The sequence below is a fragment of the Schistocerca nitens genome, chromosome 4 (assembly GCF_023898315.1).
Source record: "Schistocerca nitens isolate TAMUIC-IGC-003100 chromosome 4, iqSchNite1.1, whole genome shotgun sequence".
NCBI classification, from domain to species: Eukaryota; Metazoa; Arthropoda; class Insecta; order Orthoptera; family Acrididae; genus Schistocerca; species Schistocerca nitens.
Genome location: NC_064617.1, coordinates 802205007 through 802220942, shown reverse-complemented (window position 1 = coordinate 802220942; position 15936 = coordinate 802205007). Strand labels below are relative to the sequence as shown.

The following is a 15936-nucleotide window of genomic DNA, read 5'->3' as shown; positions in this document are numbered from 1 at the left end:
ACGTAAAGAAATCCGGGTTGTTCTTTTCCAAGTAATAAAAGTCTTTGCGTAATCAAAAACTAGCCTCCTTCTGACAACGATCAGGAGCCGACCAGAAGACGGACGTCTTCGACCGCTTTCGTGTCTCCTGTGGCAAAGCTGTGCCAAACTGGGAACACGACATTCTAGTATGAAACACAGAATTAAATTGAAAGAATTGAAATATATTTAATAGTAATAATAATTTTTTTATCATACTAGAGGCTCGTACAGAGGCATATAGGCAGTCATATTTTCCTCGTTCTGTTTGGGCGTGTAACAGGGAGAGAAGATGCTAGTTGTGGTACGAGGTACTCTCCGCCACGCACCGTATGGTGGATTGCGGAGTATGTATGTAGATGTAAATGTCTAGGGTGAGTGGAATTTAGTAGTAATTTGCCTACCAGATAGTGCGTTATTAGGAAATTCTTATTTTAGCTTTTGTTCTTTCTGTGTATCACGGGAGCGTATCGCGGAGCGACTATGCTGTTTTATGCTATTTTATGACTGACATCCTCTACTTAACGAAAAATTGCTGACTAAGAGTACTGGGTCACCCCATTCTGTTTTCTGATCAGAACATGATTTTGTGGCTATGTTAATGCCGTATATCTTTCCATTCTGGTCATGTTTTCTTGCTTTGCATGAGTTTTTGTCTATTGAGTCACACAGACTTCACCCGATGATGCAGCTAAAATGCTGTGAAGCCGGTCATACTTACAAATAAACTAGTTACAGCTGAAGTGATTTTATCTTCAAATCGATATACAGAGACCAGTCAGAACGTTATAACTACTTACCTAAAAGCCGGTATGTCCAACTTTGACAAGGATAACAGCAGCGACGTGTCATTGCGTGGAAGGAACGAGGCCTTGGTAAGTCGCTGGAGAGAGTTGGCACCTAATCACCTAATTCCCGTAAATTCCGGGGAGGGGGACGATGAACTTTGGCGCCAAGTTCAGTCACATCCCAGACGTGTTCCATCGGGTTCAGAATTGGCGAGTTTTTTTTTTTTTTGGGGGGGGGGGGGGGGGGAGCTGCAGCATATCAATTGGAACTCGCCACTGTGTTCCTCGAATCACTCCATCACACTTCTGGCTTTGTGAAATTGCGCATTATATTCTTGAAAAATGACACTGCCTTCGGGAACATGTCATGAAGGAGTGTACATGGTCTGCAATCAGTGTACGATGATAGTCTTTGGCCATCACGGTGACTTGCACGAGCCCCACTGGATCCATAGAGGGCCTTGTGAATGTTCCCCAGAGTATAATGGAGCTGCCGCAACATTGTCTCCGTCCAGCACTAATGGTGTCTAGAAACTGTTCCCTCGAAGACAACGGATTCGCGCCCTACCATCGGCATGATGAAGAAAGTATCGGGACTCATCGGACCATGTAATGCTCTGCCACTGCGCCAGTGCCGATGGTCAAGTACTCATTTCAATCGTAGCTGCCGATGTCGTGATGTGAACATTGGCACATGCTTGTGTCGTCGGCTGCGGAAGCCCATCGTTAGGAGTGTTCGGTGCAGTGTGTTCACACACACACTTGTACTCTGCCCAGCATTAAAGTCTGACGTTAGTTCCGCCACAGTTCGTCGCCTGTCCTGTTTTACCAGTCTGTCCAGTCTTCGACGTCCGTCATCTGTAATGATGACTGGCGCCCAAACCCACGACACCTGGACGTGGTTTCACCTCGATTTCGCCATGTGTTGAAGACACTCAGTCCGCAGCTCGTGGTCGTGCGGTAGCGTTCTCGCTTCCCACGCCCGGGTTCCCGGGTTCGATTCCCGGCGGGGTCAGGGATTTTCTCTGCCTCATGATGACTGGGTGTTGTGTGCTGTCCTTAGGTTAGTTAGGTTTGTAAGTAGGCTGATTATGTTTTCTTATTGGTAACGCCACGTAGCGCTCTATATGAAAAATCACTGGCTGTGCTGTGTGCAGTATGTGGGTAGTTTGCATTGTTGTCTGCCATTGTAGTGATGGGCAGCGGCAGCTGGATGTGAACAGCGCGTAGCGTTGCGCAGTTGGAGGTGGGCCGCCAGCAGTGATGGATGTGGGGAGAGAGATGGCGGAGTTTTGAAATTTCTAAGACTGTCATGAACTGCTATATATAATATGACTATTAAGGTAAATACAGTGTTTGTTCTCTATTAAAATCTTTCATTTGCTAACTATGCCTATCAGTAGTTAGTGCCTTCCTTAGTTTGAATCGTTTATTTAGCTGGCAGTAGTGGCGCTCGCTGTATTGCAGTAGTTCGAGTAACGAAGATTTTTGTGAGGTAAGTGATTTGTGAAACGTATAGGTTAATATTAGACAGGGCCATTCTTTTGTAGGGATTATTGCAAGTCAGATTGCGTTGCGCTAAAAAAATATTGTGTGTCAGTTAAAGCACAGTCTTGTATAATTGTTCAAAGGGGACGTTTCATAGGTTTAAGTAGTTCTAAGTTCTAGGGGACTGATGACCATAGATGTTAAGTCCCATAGTGCTCAGAGCCATTTGAAGACACTCACTATAGCACCCCTCCAACATCCGAAAAGTCGTGCCATTTCAGAAAAGCTCGTTCCGAGCCTCCGGACCATCACAATTCGCCCTCAGTCAGATACATCACGCGCCTTCTCCATTCTACACACGGACAGCACTCTCACTGATACTACAGGCACCGTGCGTGTGTCTGACTAGCAAGCATTCGTCGCTAGGTGGCGCTGCTATCGCCTGCGCGGGTTTATATCGATAGGAGGTCGGTGGTCATAATGTTCTGCCCGATCTGTTTATGCAGACAGTGGCTGCCTTACTACAAAGTCCTCCACATACTTTTTTAGTTGTTTTAATAAATTCATCTCTATAAGCAGGAAAATTTGAGTTTTATTGTAGCAGGAAAAAGGATGTACAGTATAAACGATTACATCAACAGAGACTTTTAAATTCAGTGAAAAAGCGGGGAGGTTGGGTGAAGAGGCCACAGCACTGCTTTCGCGCACTTGCTGCGTCACCCAGTGCTGCACTTTTCTCACTGTATGTGCTGCATTATCCAGTCAACATACGAGGCGACACGCGTGAAGACGGCCGGGAAGTTGCGCCGGGCGCAGCCATATGAGAACGACGTAAGCCCCACCAGCACGCCGTCGACGAACAACGGGCCGCCCGAGTCGCCCTGCAAACCGAACAGTCTTAGCTAGAGCCTGAAAACAAGTGGCTGGACACATAACTGGTTATGGGGAAAATCAGTGAGCGTCTATACTTCAGAATGCCAAATACTTACTTTTCTTCTTTGCTTGTCGATTCAGCTGATACCAAGTCAGGATGCAGTACATTACTTAACGGCATGTGGTCCATATCAAGTGTATCTGTATAGATTAAACAGTTAACACAACGATATCTGTTCGTGGAGTCATATGGGAACAGCTGATCTCATCGTTACAAACTGTAATACGTATCTAAACGAATCGACCCCCATAAAAATTTTAAGATATCACTGGCGGTGGACGACATATAAAGTACTAATACGCCCCCCTCCCCTGCCCTCACTCATCAGTTCTTGCACACTATATTGTATTTTGTGCGGTGGGCCATTGACACTCTGTTGTATTTGAGAGCTGCTGTCAGTGGTTATACTTTCTTTTGTTTTTGGTTAACGTCCTTTGAAGAATTGTGTAGTTAGGGATCGTTGAATACCTCCATTAGCTTCCGGCTGTTGTTGTTTTCAAGGTCAATGATATTGTGCCTTTGTTAGCTGTTGTTATTAGACTATCGGCAGGGACAAAGAATTTATTACTCTTGGTTGTTGTGCCTATGTATTTTTGCTTGAGAGGAATTCGTTTGGCATCTGTTACACTGTGGTTAGCGTTGCTGTAGTTTTTATTTAAATATTCGTGTGATTTAATTTCGGTGTCAATTAGCCTGGGACCTATTAAGTCTGGAGTGCTGACGATACGTCGTTGTCATTCCACTGTGTACAAGTCTGCCGGTGTTAGTAATATTCACGAGGACCAGATTACGTCCCCGTATAAGCATATCTGTCGAAGGGGTTTGCTTTTTGCTGCAAGTATCTCCTTAAACTGCGTGTTAATAAATAGAAATAGCTAGACATTGCTTGTGATTAGATTGCAGTGCATTCAGAATTGAGAGGGCTTAGTTCACCAATTTTTTCTAATAGACCGCTAGCTATTGGTGCTCATATTTATCGTTTTATCACTAAGTTTGAGCAATTTTTTTTTGCTTCAGTAGGTTTTCCAGATTAGGTTTAACAGGGGCCATTTGTTTTTAAATTTTTAAGCAGGGCAATCACTGAGGTATCCAGCCGAAGATGAATTCTGTTGCAATGTTAGAGTTGTTGTGATAGTTTTTTCTCTTTTTAATGTGTCAGTGGTTGTTATTTGTAGTCCATGTTTAGCGGCCTTAAGAGAATTCTGAATTGTAGTGGAGCTAATTCCCAAAATATATCATAGTGGTTGAAGTGTCTCAGTTGCTGTATTTTCTTGTTGTCTCCATATAAGGTTATACTTCAAAAATGTTAAAATGTGTGTGAAATCTTATGGGACTTAACTGTGCAACACCCCCGTTTAAATTCCTTATTGGGTTTTGTGTAATTTACCGAAGCCGCCAAACAGTTAATATTTATGATTAAATGACCGTGTGCTTAATGGATGAAAGGCTATCGGTTCTTCTGCTGTGGTTACGGGAGTATTTGAACCGAGTGCGGCTGTTCTGAGACGGAATAGTTAATGATTGAAAGTTTGTCTATTATTGAAGGCCATCAATGTTGCGATGTACAAACTGATATATATTTTCTACTAACACACAAATTCTGAGGCAGTTGCTACCTTCGCCTTACACGTCAAATTACGGTTATATCTTTTATTGGCTGCTGATTGTAAGTACTTCGTCACACGCAATGATGATGGTTAACATTCACAACAATCCTCACTGCAGTCCATGGTTGTTGCTGACCGACGCGGTTGATGCGAAACACGCAATTCGGTACTTCTCACTTTTGGTTTCATATCACTCGCGAATCGGTATCGATGACGGTCAACCCCACGACGATCAAGGGGACGCGCTAATGTGTCATACTCCGGTGACTTTACCGTTTACTACTCACTCGACTACCATTCTTGCCCGTCTCTCCAGTACCACTTCTCACTCGACACTCGTCTCACTGCCTCCTGAAGCACTCGACAATCGACTCCTGTCTGCTATCGACGTGGGCGTCGGATACTAGCATCTATGTTCGTGGGATCACGGATCCCTTACAACTGCTAAGGTCATCAGTCCCTAAGCTTACACACTACTTAACATAAATTATCCTAAGGACAAACACACACACACCCACGCCCGAGGGAGGACTTGAGCCTCCGCCGGGACCAACCACACAGTCCAAGACTGCACCGCTAATGGGGCTGGCCTTCTGGCCAGCGCAAGGGAGTGGAACTATGATATTTGAAAGACACATCCCATGTCGTGGCTGCGGGAGAAGTGCAACTGGTTCAATTTCAACCATTAAGCGCAGACAGCTTCCATTTATATGCTGTTGCTGTTGCTACAACTAGTATTTTAAGGAATTCAACATAGCGAATTCAGCTCAGCGTCCATTACAATTTGTCACAATTGTATACAGATTCTGCAGAAGGCAGCACAGTCTATACTTTTGTATATAACACTAACAGATGGCGCAAGAGTCTCTTACTCCCCAACATCCTCCTCAGCCTGGTCTGTCTCAAGCGGGAAGACAAGCTGTACTGGTCGATAGATCTTCATGCCGTCTGGCTGCTAGGGAATAGTACACCTTATTTTATTGTCTCAGACGTACCACATCTTCTCCACCACTGTTTTCTCCCGCAAGAACCATGGTTTGGTATCCTCCCTGAAGTAGAACGATTTCTCCCTCTGTTGGTTTTCTTCTTGAGTGATATCCTTCGCCGGCCGGAGTGGCCGAGCGGTTCTAGGCGCTTCAGTCTGGAACCGCGCGTCGCAGGTTCGAATCCTGCCTCGGGCATGGATGTGTGTGATGTCCTTAGGTTAGTTAGGTTTAAGTAGTTCTAAGTTCTAGGGGACTGATGACTTCAGATGTTAAGTCCCATAGTGCTCAGAGCCACTTGAACCATTTTTTTATATCCCTTCACCCTCTTAGCAACAGGAGGTATTAATTTTCCCAACTATGACAAATGTCCTTGTTGACCTTTTGTGTTATTCAAATATCCTTGGCAAGATCCCTCCTGGTTGTTGGTTCTGGTACACATCGAATGGTTACTAGTTTGTCACCCTTTAGGAAGTGAGCTGGCATCGATGCTGTATCACTCTCTCCTTGAGTGAAGGGTCGCGAGTTTGTTGTGGCTTCTTTTTCCACCAAAATGGTGTTTAGACGCTCTTCATCCAGCTGACAGCGACTAAGTATCTTTCTCATGAAACGCTCACAGAGCCTATCATGCGTACCCACCAGCCTCCTAACCAAGCCGCCTGCAAGAGTGTGTAATCGCAGGTGATTCCATGGTAGGCATAGTAGTAATATACGAATGTCCACATGGTGGAGAGTTTTGAAGAACTCAAGCATCTTTGTGTTTTCTGCATGAAATATTGTGACATTGTCTGAGTAAACAGTGAGTGGTAGGCTTCTACGTCCTTTAAAGCGTTGCATGGCCATCATAAGCTCAAAAAATGGCTCTGAGCACTATGGGACTTAACATCTGAGGTCATCAGTCCCCTAGACTTAGAATTACTTAAACCTGACTAACCTAATGACGTCACACACATCCATGCCCGAGGCAAGATTCGAACCTGCGATCGTAGCAGCCGCGTGCTTCCGGACTGAAGCGCCTAGAACCGGTCGGCCACAACGGCCGCCCATTATAAGTCTACCGGTGGAAATATCAGTGATAAGTTCAACGTGAATTGCACATGTTACGCCGCATTTGGGACCATGTACGACTTCTTGATTTGGTGGCCAATTTTGTTCTACAAAGGTGTAACCAAATCAATTTCTGTTGCTGCGAACGGTCTTATGTTTGAACTCCGTCTACAGTTAGTGGAGCCTCCATTTCTTCATATTGACGACTGTGTATTATCTTGCAGGGCAGGCAAGAGTGAAGAACTCTGAACAGCTTGTCCTCAGGAAATCCATACAAAGGCAGTTATGAGAAGTATTCGTAAGCAGGAACTAAAGTTTGCAATGTTGAGTAGTGTTTTGGTGACGGTGAGCAGAGTGATATTTTGGCTCCTGGCATTAGTGTAAGTGGATCTGGGATGTCCAGTGGCCGTAGCTGCCTGTCTTCTGAAAGCCATGGACCACACCACCAGATGCCAAGTGTTACTAGCAGGCTTGGCTCCAATCCCCATTTGAGATGATCTGTAGAATTTTGAGTTCCAACATTGACTGGATGTAGTGTACATCAGTATGTCTGGGTGAGTGAGTGTCTGGCCTTAAGTTGTAGGCAGCTACAGGTAAAAGCCGAGAGTGACATTAACAGTTGCAGATGGCCAAAGCTAAGGGTTGTTCGGAACTACCAAGACTCTGAAGATAACGAACACTCTAATAACTTAAAATGAGACGAGAAAGATAAGGATTATATGGGAGTCCAAGAAATGCAATCTTATGTACACAAGCACCAACTTAATGCAAAGTATAACTAGACTCTACGCCATAAATGTTTACATACTATAAATATCAAACATGGCTGTCTTACAAGATAGGCATAATATCAGATAATGACACTGCACAGTAGTCATTATAACGAGTAGCAATGGAGATTATATTATTATTAAATACGCCATGATAATAAGTTTCTACATTAAGTATGCCATACCAGAAAGTACTCTACACTTATAAATGAAGCAGTACAGTTACTAGTATATCAAATTAATTTAACATGTTAACCTTGTCGGCGGTATCTTATTGAAAGTGCGATAAACACACGTTCTTGTCTATTCAAATCATACCTTTACGTTTAAAAAAGAATAATAATCAGTGTCAGGAGACAAAGCATCAAATGAAGTTGCATGTAACACATATAAATTAATTGTAGATTTGTTAGTGTAGACATTGTGGTCTAGTTGCTATTAAATTTACATTTCCGGTTCATTTCCATAACATTTCAACTGCACACGATGTGTCAAAGTGTTGTAAGAAGTTCTTTATGTGGTGGGCAGCTACTTGAGATCTCATTGGCTAAAGTTTCGGATATTGTTGGAGGTGGTAGTGGAACATACGCTCTTGGGAGCTGGTGAAATGCAAGGGTGGAGCGTCATGAGGTGGCTACGCAGATGGGAATGTGGTGCTCCCCATACATTTCGCACAAGTTGCAATTACCTTTCAAAGATCTGATTTTTGTTGTGGCCACGTCTAAGACGTAAGAAGCAGCGGTCGATTTTCTTCAGGGTATCTACTGTATTCTAGTCTTTAAACTTGCTACCTTTCTGCAGCATTGGCCCCAGTGCTATCTTTCTTCGCAGTATACATGGAAAGTGTCTGAATTTTGTTGTATCTTCTTCTTGCCAGCCTTCGTTTTAACTTTTACATGAAAGGCAGATGCGGTACGTACGTAATTCTTCCGTGGAGCAACATCTTCACGTATTTTGCGTGTGGTTCTGGCTCCCTCCCCCTCTTCGCTGAGAAACTCCATAAGCTGTGTGAGATTCCCATCTTGGAACTTCTGTCTTCGTGTGTGGACAAGCCAGTTTCTGGAAATTTCTCACAGAAATGCATGCAGCAGTTTTGGGGTAAGCACAGTTGCATAAGAATCCACATTCTCGCCCAGTGCTCATAGCGCTTGAATCCATTTATGACACTCAATGTAGATGGTGTTGAGAACCTCTGGACTGCTTGGAATAGAAGCATTAATGTTCTCCAAGAAGTCAAGGTGGCTTTATATAATTCTTTCTTGTCGCCGTATTTGGTTTTTAAAATTTGCTTCGCTGTAATAGCAGTCCCATCGACCAAACCTCCGGGTTCCCAATCTAAAGACCCACGGAGGAATCTGTGCTTATTCACAAGCTACACCACGGGGTTTTCATTTGTGAAGTCTGTGAACTGCTCCTAGAATCGTGGCCATGCTTCTGTGTCACCTGAGGAAGGATGCAGTTTGAGTTGATGTCCACGTAGGGGCGTTGGTGAGCTGTTGAGGTTGACAAATGGTTGTCATCTCTATTTTTATCCCCTGAACGTGCTCCTCCTAAAATCCCTTTCGCCTGTCGGATGACACGTTTACATTTGACGGCCTAGTCTTCACAAGTTTCTATGTCGCCTCGTAATCGGCACTGATCAGCTCTTACAGTGTTCCTGCAGGCGCTCCTGGCAGTATACAACTTTCTCTGAAGGCGTAGAAACATCTAACACGTTTATCTGGCTTACCAATCGAGTGGCGTTTAAGGATAGAGTGGTCCGCTTGCAGTTCGAGCAGGATCGTAGCTGATGCCTCCGCAATGGCAATTTTTGCTTGATTGCCGCGAGGGTGCATCTGGCCTTGTCGCGGCCGGCCGTTGTGGCCGAGTGGTTCTAGGCGCTTCAGTTTGGAACTGAGCGACCGCTACGGTCGCAGGTTCGAAGGTTCGAATCCTGCCTCTGCCTCGGGCATGGACGTGTGTGTTGTCCTTAGGTTAGTTAGGTTTAAGTAGTTCTAAGTTCTAGGAGACTGATGACCTCAGATGTTAAGTCCCATAGTGCTCAGAGTCAGTTTTGAAACTTTGTATAGTTTAAATAGTACGCCAAATGCACAATATTGCTCTGCCACCAAGAAGCATGAATCAAGTGACACCATAAACAGCAGGATCAACCAGTAATGTCCTTGTGAGAGTTGTACAGCAATGCCGCGAAATGTCTGCGTGTGCCGAATGTAGCGTGGCGTGATCATATTTCGAGATTTAAGTCGCTCAGAATCTTCGATGTCGACTTGAACGTATAATAGCACTTAGTCTCTTTATATACTCCTGGGTTTCGGCACTAAAATATTGTTACTCACTAATATTTTAAGGTATTTAACGCAGCAACTTCAACTCACACATTTATTCACAGTGTCCATCACAGTTCGTCACAACAATACACATAAGCTGCAGAAGGCAGTACAGTCCACAGCTCTGTACGCAACACCTATAGATGGCTTAAGAGTCTCTTATTTCCCAAAATTTACGTTGATAACGATCCAATTTGTGAGTTAGTGGATTCTGGCAACTTTGTAACGACGTTGATTCAGGAGTGTGTTATTAGAAGTAGTCGTTGCAAACAGATAAATAATGAACCGGACTCAATGCAAAAGCAGCAGTTAGCAACACCCAAATGGAGATCAGACTATTTCTGTTATTGGCTCGGACGTTATAAGGAAAATCGGGGTGGTCGCTGACTAGGCAGACAGAATTTATTATTTTAGATTTCCTCAAAATCTCAGGTTTTCTTGTATGAGCATGATCGTGGTGAAAATGAGTAAATACAAGGATATATTCGAGAGGTGGATGGGAAGGCAACACCAATAAGTAAGATGTCACTGAGAAATTTGGAGCATTTGTATAATCAACAGAGGCTGCAAGGTCACAACCTTTGTGCATGCTTTAGTGACGTCTTGATCGCACAATTGCGAATCACTTCGCTTTTGGAAAATAAAATAGAGCTCGAAGGTCAAGTTCTAGTTAGGAAGACAATGTATCCATTATCACCAACACTAAAGGAGCTTAAAATGCACTTTGAGAAGATGTTTGAGAAGGGGTCATTACACTGTCACCTAATACGTCGCCGATATTTTTAGTCCTCAAGCCAGTGGGAAGCTCAAGACCTGTTACAGATTATAGAGAACTTAATAAAAAGTAATTTTTAGATCTATTCCCTTTCCTGGTCTCCATTCGTGTTTTGCCTGCTTCAAGAGCAAAAAAGTGTTTACAATACTTGATCAGATCCACTTACATATAGAACTCTAGGGAAGTACTGCATTTAAAACAGAACGAAATTTACTTAAATTTTTAAGGACGCCTTTTCGTTTAGTCAGTGAAACGTCAGTCTTGTCACAACTTATGGATTCTATTTTTTCAGATATTAAGTTTATGTTCCACTGTCTTGGTATTCTGGTTGCCTATAGTGCTATTATGGATGAACTTTGGGATCATTTGAAACAAGTCTTCGACAGATTACGAGTGCTGAGTTGATGTCAATCCAGATGTGGTCAACATTACACAAAGATCGATTCTGTTTTGGGGTTGCATAATCTCCGCGGAGGGAGTAATCATTGATCCAGAGAGAGTGCTAGTAGTTCTCAATTGTTCTAGGCCTATAGATGACACAGCCGATGTCAGTTTCATTGGTATGATAGTTTTCTGGAGAAACTTTTTCCTCAGTTTTCCCAAAATTCATGGCCACTGAAACACGTTAGGTGAAAGGGACAGCAATTTGACTGGGGTTAATCACAAGAAGCTGCCTTTCAGGCATTGAATGGAGCGTTGGTTTCTGCTCCAGTTTTAGCATCATCTAATTTTGATAAAAAATTCATTGTACAGGCGCATACATGCATGTCTGGCCTAGAAGCTGTGTTATTGCCGTAAGGAGATCAAGGTAAATCAGTGGTTGCGTAAGCATCGAGGGGATTATCTGATTCAGAGATGAACTGTTCAGTTTATGACTTAGAGGCTTTGGTGGTTCTTTTCGCTCTGGAAGGGGTTCTTTATTATATTGAACATACCACCTCTCAGCTTGAGACTGATAACCAGGCGTTGAGCTGGGTACTGGGCATGCCTCGTAAGACCAGGGGACTAGCATGATTGGCTACCCAAATATTGGCATCTAGTTTTGAGGTTGTGCACATTAAGGGCATTGAAAACTCAGTTGAAAATGATCTTAATAGATTGGTTAATCAGTCAAATTCTGCAGAACGGGATATGTTATCAAACAAACCTTCTCATAATGAACGAGTTAATTTCATTTTAACGGATTTTCCATCACTGTATATACGCCGGACGGTGTGGCCGAGAGGTTCTAGGCGCTTCAGTCTGGAACAGCGCGACCGCTACGCTCGCAGCTTCGAATGCTGCCTCGGGCATGGATGTGTGTGATGTCCTTAGGTTAGTTAGGTTTAAGTAGTTTAAGTTCTAGGGGACTGATGACCTTAGATGTTAAGTCCCATAGTGCCCAGAGCCATTGAACCATTGTTTAGTCCCATAATGCTCAGAGCCATTCCCTACGGGCTCTGCGTGCAACTCCGCTGATAAACATTGACTGACGCCGACAACAAGTCAGAACCATGGAGTACAACTTCACTGTTTCGCTTCCTGGGCCAACTTGTCACAAGCTCCTCCGCTCACCGCTAGAAGAAGCCTCGCCAAAATGCACCGCGGCGCCACCAGAGCGGCCGCTGCCAACAGGGGAATGATAGCACACGTAAAATCAAATCAAGCTATCACACTCGATATCGAGCTCAAGGACATTATGGATAGAGTTAACTGTGTCAAATTCGAGCTGTTAGTAAGCCAGCGCAAAACACTAAGATCGGTTGTGTGACATGCAGCACATTAGAGACACCTTTTGAAATATTGTGTGTGGACTTTGCAGAAGCATCGCCTAGAACTTAATATTCACAAGTATATTGTGTTCTGGGTCGACACGTTTTCCAGATTCGCTTGGTTGTTTCACATTCGGGATGCTACTGCACAAGCAGAGTTGCAGGGTTTACAACAGACGTATGCTGTGTTTGGGCTCGGCAGAGCTGTCGTTAGTGGTAAAGCAACTTACTTTTGCTCCAAATTATTCAGAAATTTTTATTTTGTTTTGGGCATTAACCACACTGCACCCAAATGAAATGATACAATTTCAGGGACTTTACTGGTGTCGTACAGATATGATTTCATGTACACTACTGGCCATTAAAATTGCTGCACCAAGAAGAAATGCAGATGATAATCGGGCATTCATTGGACAAATATATTATACTAGTACTGACATGTGATTACTATTCAAGCAATTTGGGTGAGAAATCAGTACCCAGAACGACCACCTCTGGCCGTAATAACGGCCTTGATACGCCTGGGCATTGAGTCAAACAGAGTTTAGATGGACTGTACAGGTACAGCTGCCCATGCAGCTTCAACACGATACCACAGTTCATCAAGAGTAGTGACTGGCGTATTGTGACTAGCCAGTTGCTCGACCACCATTGACCAGATGTTTTCAATTGGTGAGAGATCAGGAGAATGTGCTGGCCAGGGCAGCAGTCGAACATTGTCTGTATCCAGAAAGGCCCATACAGGACCTGCAACATGCGGTCGTGCATTATCCTCCTGAAATGTAGGGTTTCGCTGGGAACGGGTCGTAACACATCTGAAATATAACGTCCACTGTTCAAAGTGCCGTCAATGCGAACAAGAGGTGACCGAGACGTGTAACCAATGGCACCCCATACCATCACGCCGGGTGATACGCCAGTATGGCCATGAAGAATACATGCTTCCAATGTACGTTCACCGCAATGTCGCCAAACACGGATGCGACCATCATGATGCTGTAAACAGATCTTGGATTCATCCGAAAACATGACGTTTTGCCATTCGTGCACCCAGGTTCGTCTTTGAGTACACCATCGCAGGCGCTCCTGTCTGTGATGCAGCATCAAGGGTAACCGCAGCCATGGTCTCCGAGCTGATAGTCCATGCTGCTGCAAACGTCGTCGAACTGTTCGTGCAGATGGTTGTTGTCTTGCAACTCAGGGATCGAGACATTGCTGAACGATCCGTTACAGCCATGCGGATAAGATGCCTGTCATCTCAACTGCTAGTGATACGAGGCCGTTGGGATCCAGCACGGCGTTCCGTATTACCCTCCTGAACCCACCGATTCCATATTCTGCTAACAGTCATTGGATCTCGACCAACGCGAGCAGCAATGTCGCGATACGATAAACAGCAATCGCGATAGGCTACAATCCGACCTTTATCAAAGTAGGAAACGTGATGGTACGCATTTCTCGTCCTTACACGAGGCACCACAACAACGTTTCACCAGGCAACGCCGGTCAACTGATGTTTGTGTATGAGAAATCGGTTGGAAACTTTCCTCATGTCAGCACGTTGTAGGTGTCGCCACCGGTGCCAAACTTCTGTGAATGCTCTGAAAAGCTAATCATTTGCATATCAGAGCATCTTCTTCCTGTCGGTTAAATTTCGCGTCTGTAGCACGTTATCTTCGTGGTGTAGCAATTTTAATGGCCAGTAGTGTATATAGACTGAAGCGCTGAATTAAAATTTGTACCAAGGCCAAGAATCGAACCCATGTCTCCTGCTTACTAGGCAGGTGCGTTCGCCACTAAACGACTTTGGCACAGCGGTTCACACTACTACACAGGTTACTCTGGTACACCTTCCTCCTCGATACAAATTCTCACGGCCGCACCAGTCTACTTCAAATCCTCCTTACACATGAACAGAATTTCAGAGTCTCTCCATGTTCTGGAATAGCAGCTCAGAATCGACAGTAATCTGTATGAGACCAGTAAAGTCTCTGAAATTGTGTCATTTCATTCGTATAAGTACCTGCGCTTGGGCTTCAGGCTGGATCCTTCATTTACATTCGATTCCGAGGTGGTTTTCTAGAACATGGAGAGCCTTGGCAATTCATGTGTAAGGCAGAATTTAAATTAGACTGGGGTGGCATTAAGAATTGAGATCGAGGAGGGAGGCATACCAGGGTAATCCGTAGAGTTGTGTGAGGCGCTGAGCCAAGGTGGATTAGTGGCTAACGCAACTGTCTAATAAACAGGAGAACCAGGTTGGATTCTCCGCATTGGTACAAAATTTCAGTCTACGTACATAACAAAAACCACTTCCTAATACCCAAACTCATTACATGCCAGAAGAGTTAACCAGAATATTCAGTGGGCATTGGTTGCTTATCATCAGGACAGTGAAAGTAAGCGGGATGAGAAGCTGCACTGGCTCATATTTGCCTTTGACACCGTCAGGCATTAAACCCATAACGCTACTAATTCTCAACTGCTTTTTACTTTTAAAGTCAATTCAGTCCTCAGTAATCTTTTGTGGATACAGATTTGTTGCCCAATCGGATTACTGTCGAAAGAATGCACAGCAGTGGAAGACAGCTAAGACCAGCTTCTATAGAGAGCATCGACAGCGAGCTAAGAAATACAGTGTGGGACGTCAGGTAAATCCGTGTCGTGTGGGAGGCGTGGTGTCCGTTAAGAATTATCAGGTAATGAGTAAAGCTGTCAACAAGATCACGAAGAACTGCTACCAAGGCCGGCCGAAGTGGCCGAGCGGTTCTAGGCGCTTTAGTCTGGAACCGCGCGACCGCTACGGTCGCAGGTTCGAATCCTGCCTCGGGCATGGATGTGTGTGATGTCCTTAGGTTAGTTAGGTTTAAGTAGTCCTACATCTACATCTACATTTATACTCCGCAAGCCACCCAACGGTGTGTGGCGGAGGGCACTTTACGTGCCACTGTCATTAACTCCCTTTCGGTCGTGTATGGTTCGCGGGAAGAACGACTGCCTGAAAGCCTCCGTGCGCGCTCGAATCTAATTTTACATTCGTGATCTCCTCGGGAGGTATAGGTAGGGGGAAGAAATATATTCGATACCTCATCCAGAAACGCGCCCTCTCGAAACCTCGACAGCAAGCTACACCGCGATGCAGAGCGCCTCTCTTGCAGAGTCTGCCACTTGAGTTTGCTAAACATCTCCGCAACGTCATCACGCTTACCAGATAACCCTGTGACGAAACGCGCCGCTCTTCATGGGATCTTCTCTATCTCCTCAGTCAACCCGACCTGGTACGGATCCCACACTGATGAGCAATACTCAAGTATAGGTCGAACGAGTGTTTTGTAAGCCACCTCTTTTGTTGATGGACTACATTTTCTAAGCACTCTCCCAATGAATCTCAACCTGGTACCGCTTTAACAACAATTAATTTTATATGATCATTCCACTCCAAATCGTT

At 44.5% G+C, this 15936-nt stretch overlaps 1 protein-coding gene across 1 annotated transcript in view; it reads right to left on the bottom strand.

Annotated features, from left to right (window-relative positions):
• Positions 1 to 3031: 3031 nt before the first annotated feature.
• Positions 3032 to 15936, bottom strand: part of LOC126252581 (mite allergen Der f 3-like) — a 95674-nt gene continuing 82769 nt past the window's right edge. Inside the window, exon 7 of the mRNA XM_049953482.1 lies at positions 3032 to 3175. Within this exon, the coding sequence (XP_049809439.1) occupies positions 3032 to 3175 (144 nt within the window). The remainder of the gene's footprint in view (positions 3176 to 15936) is intronic.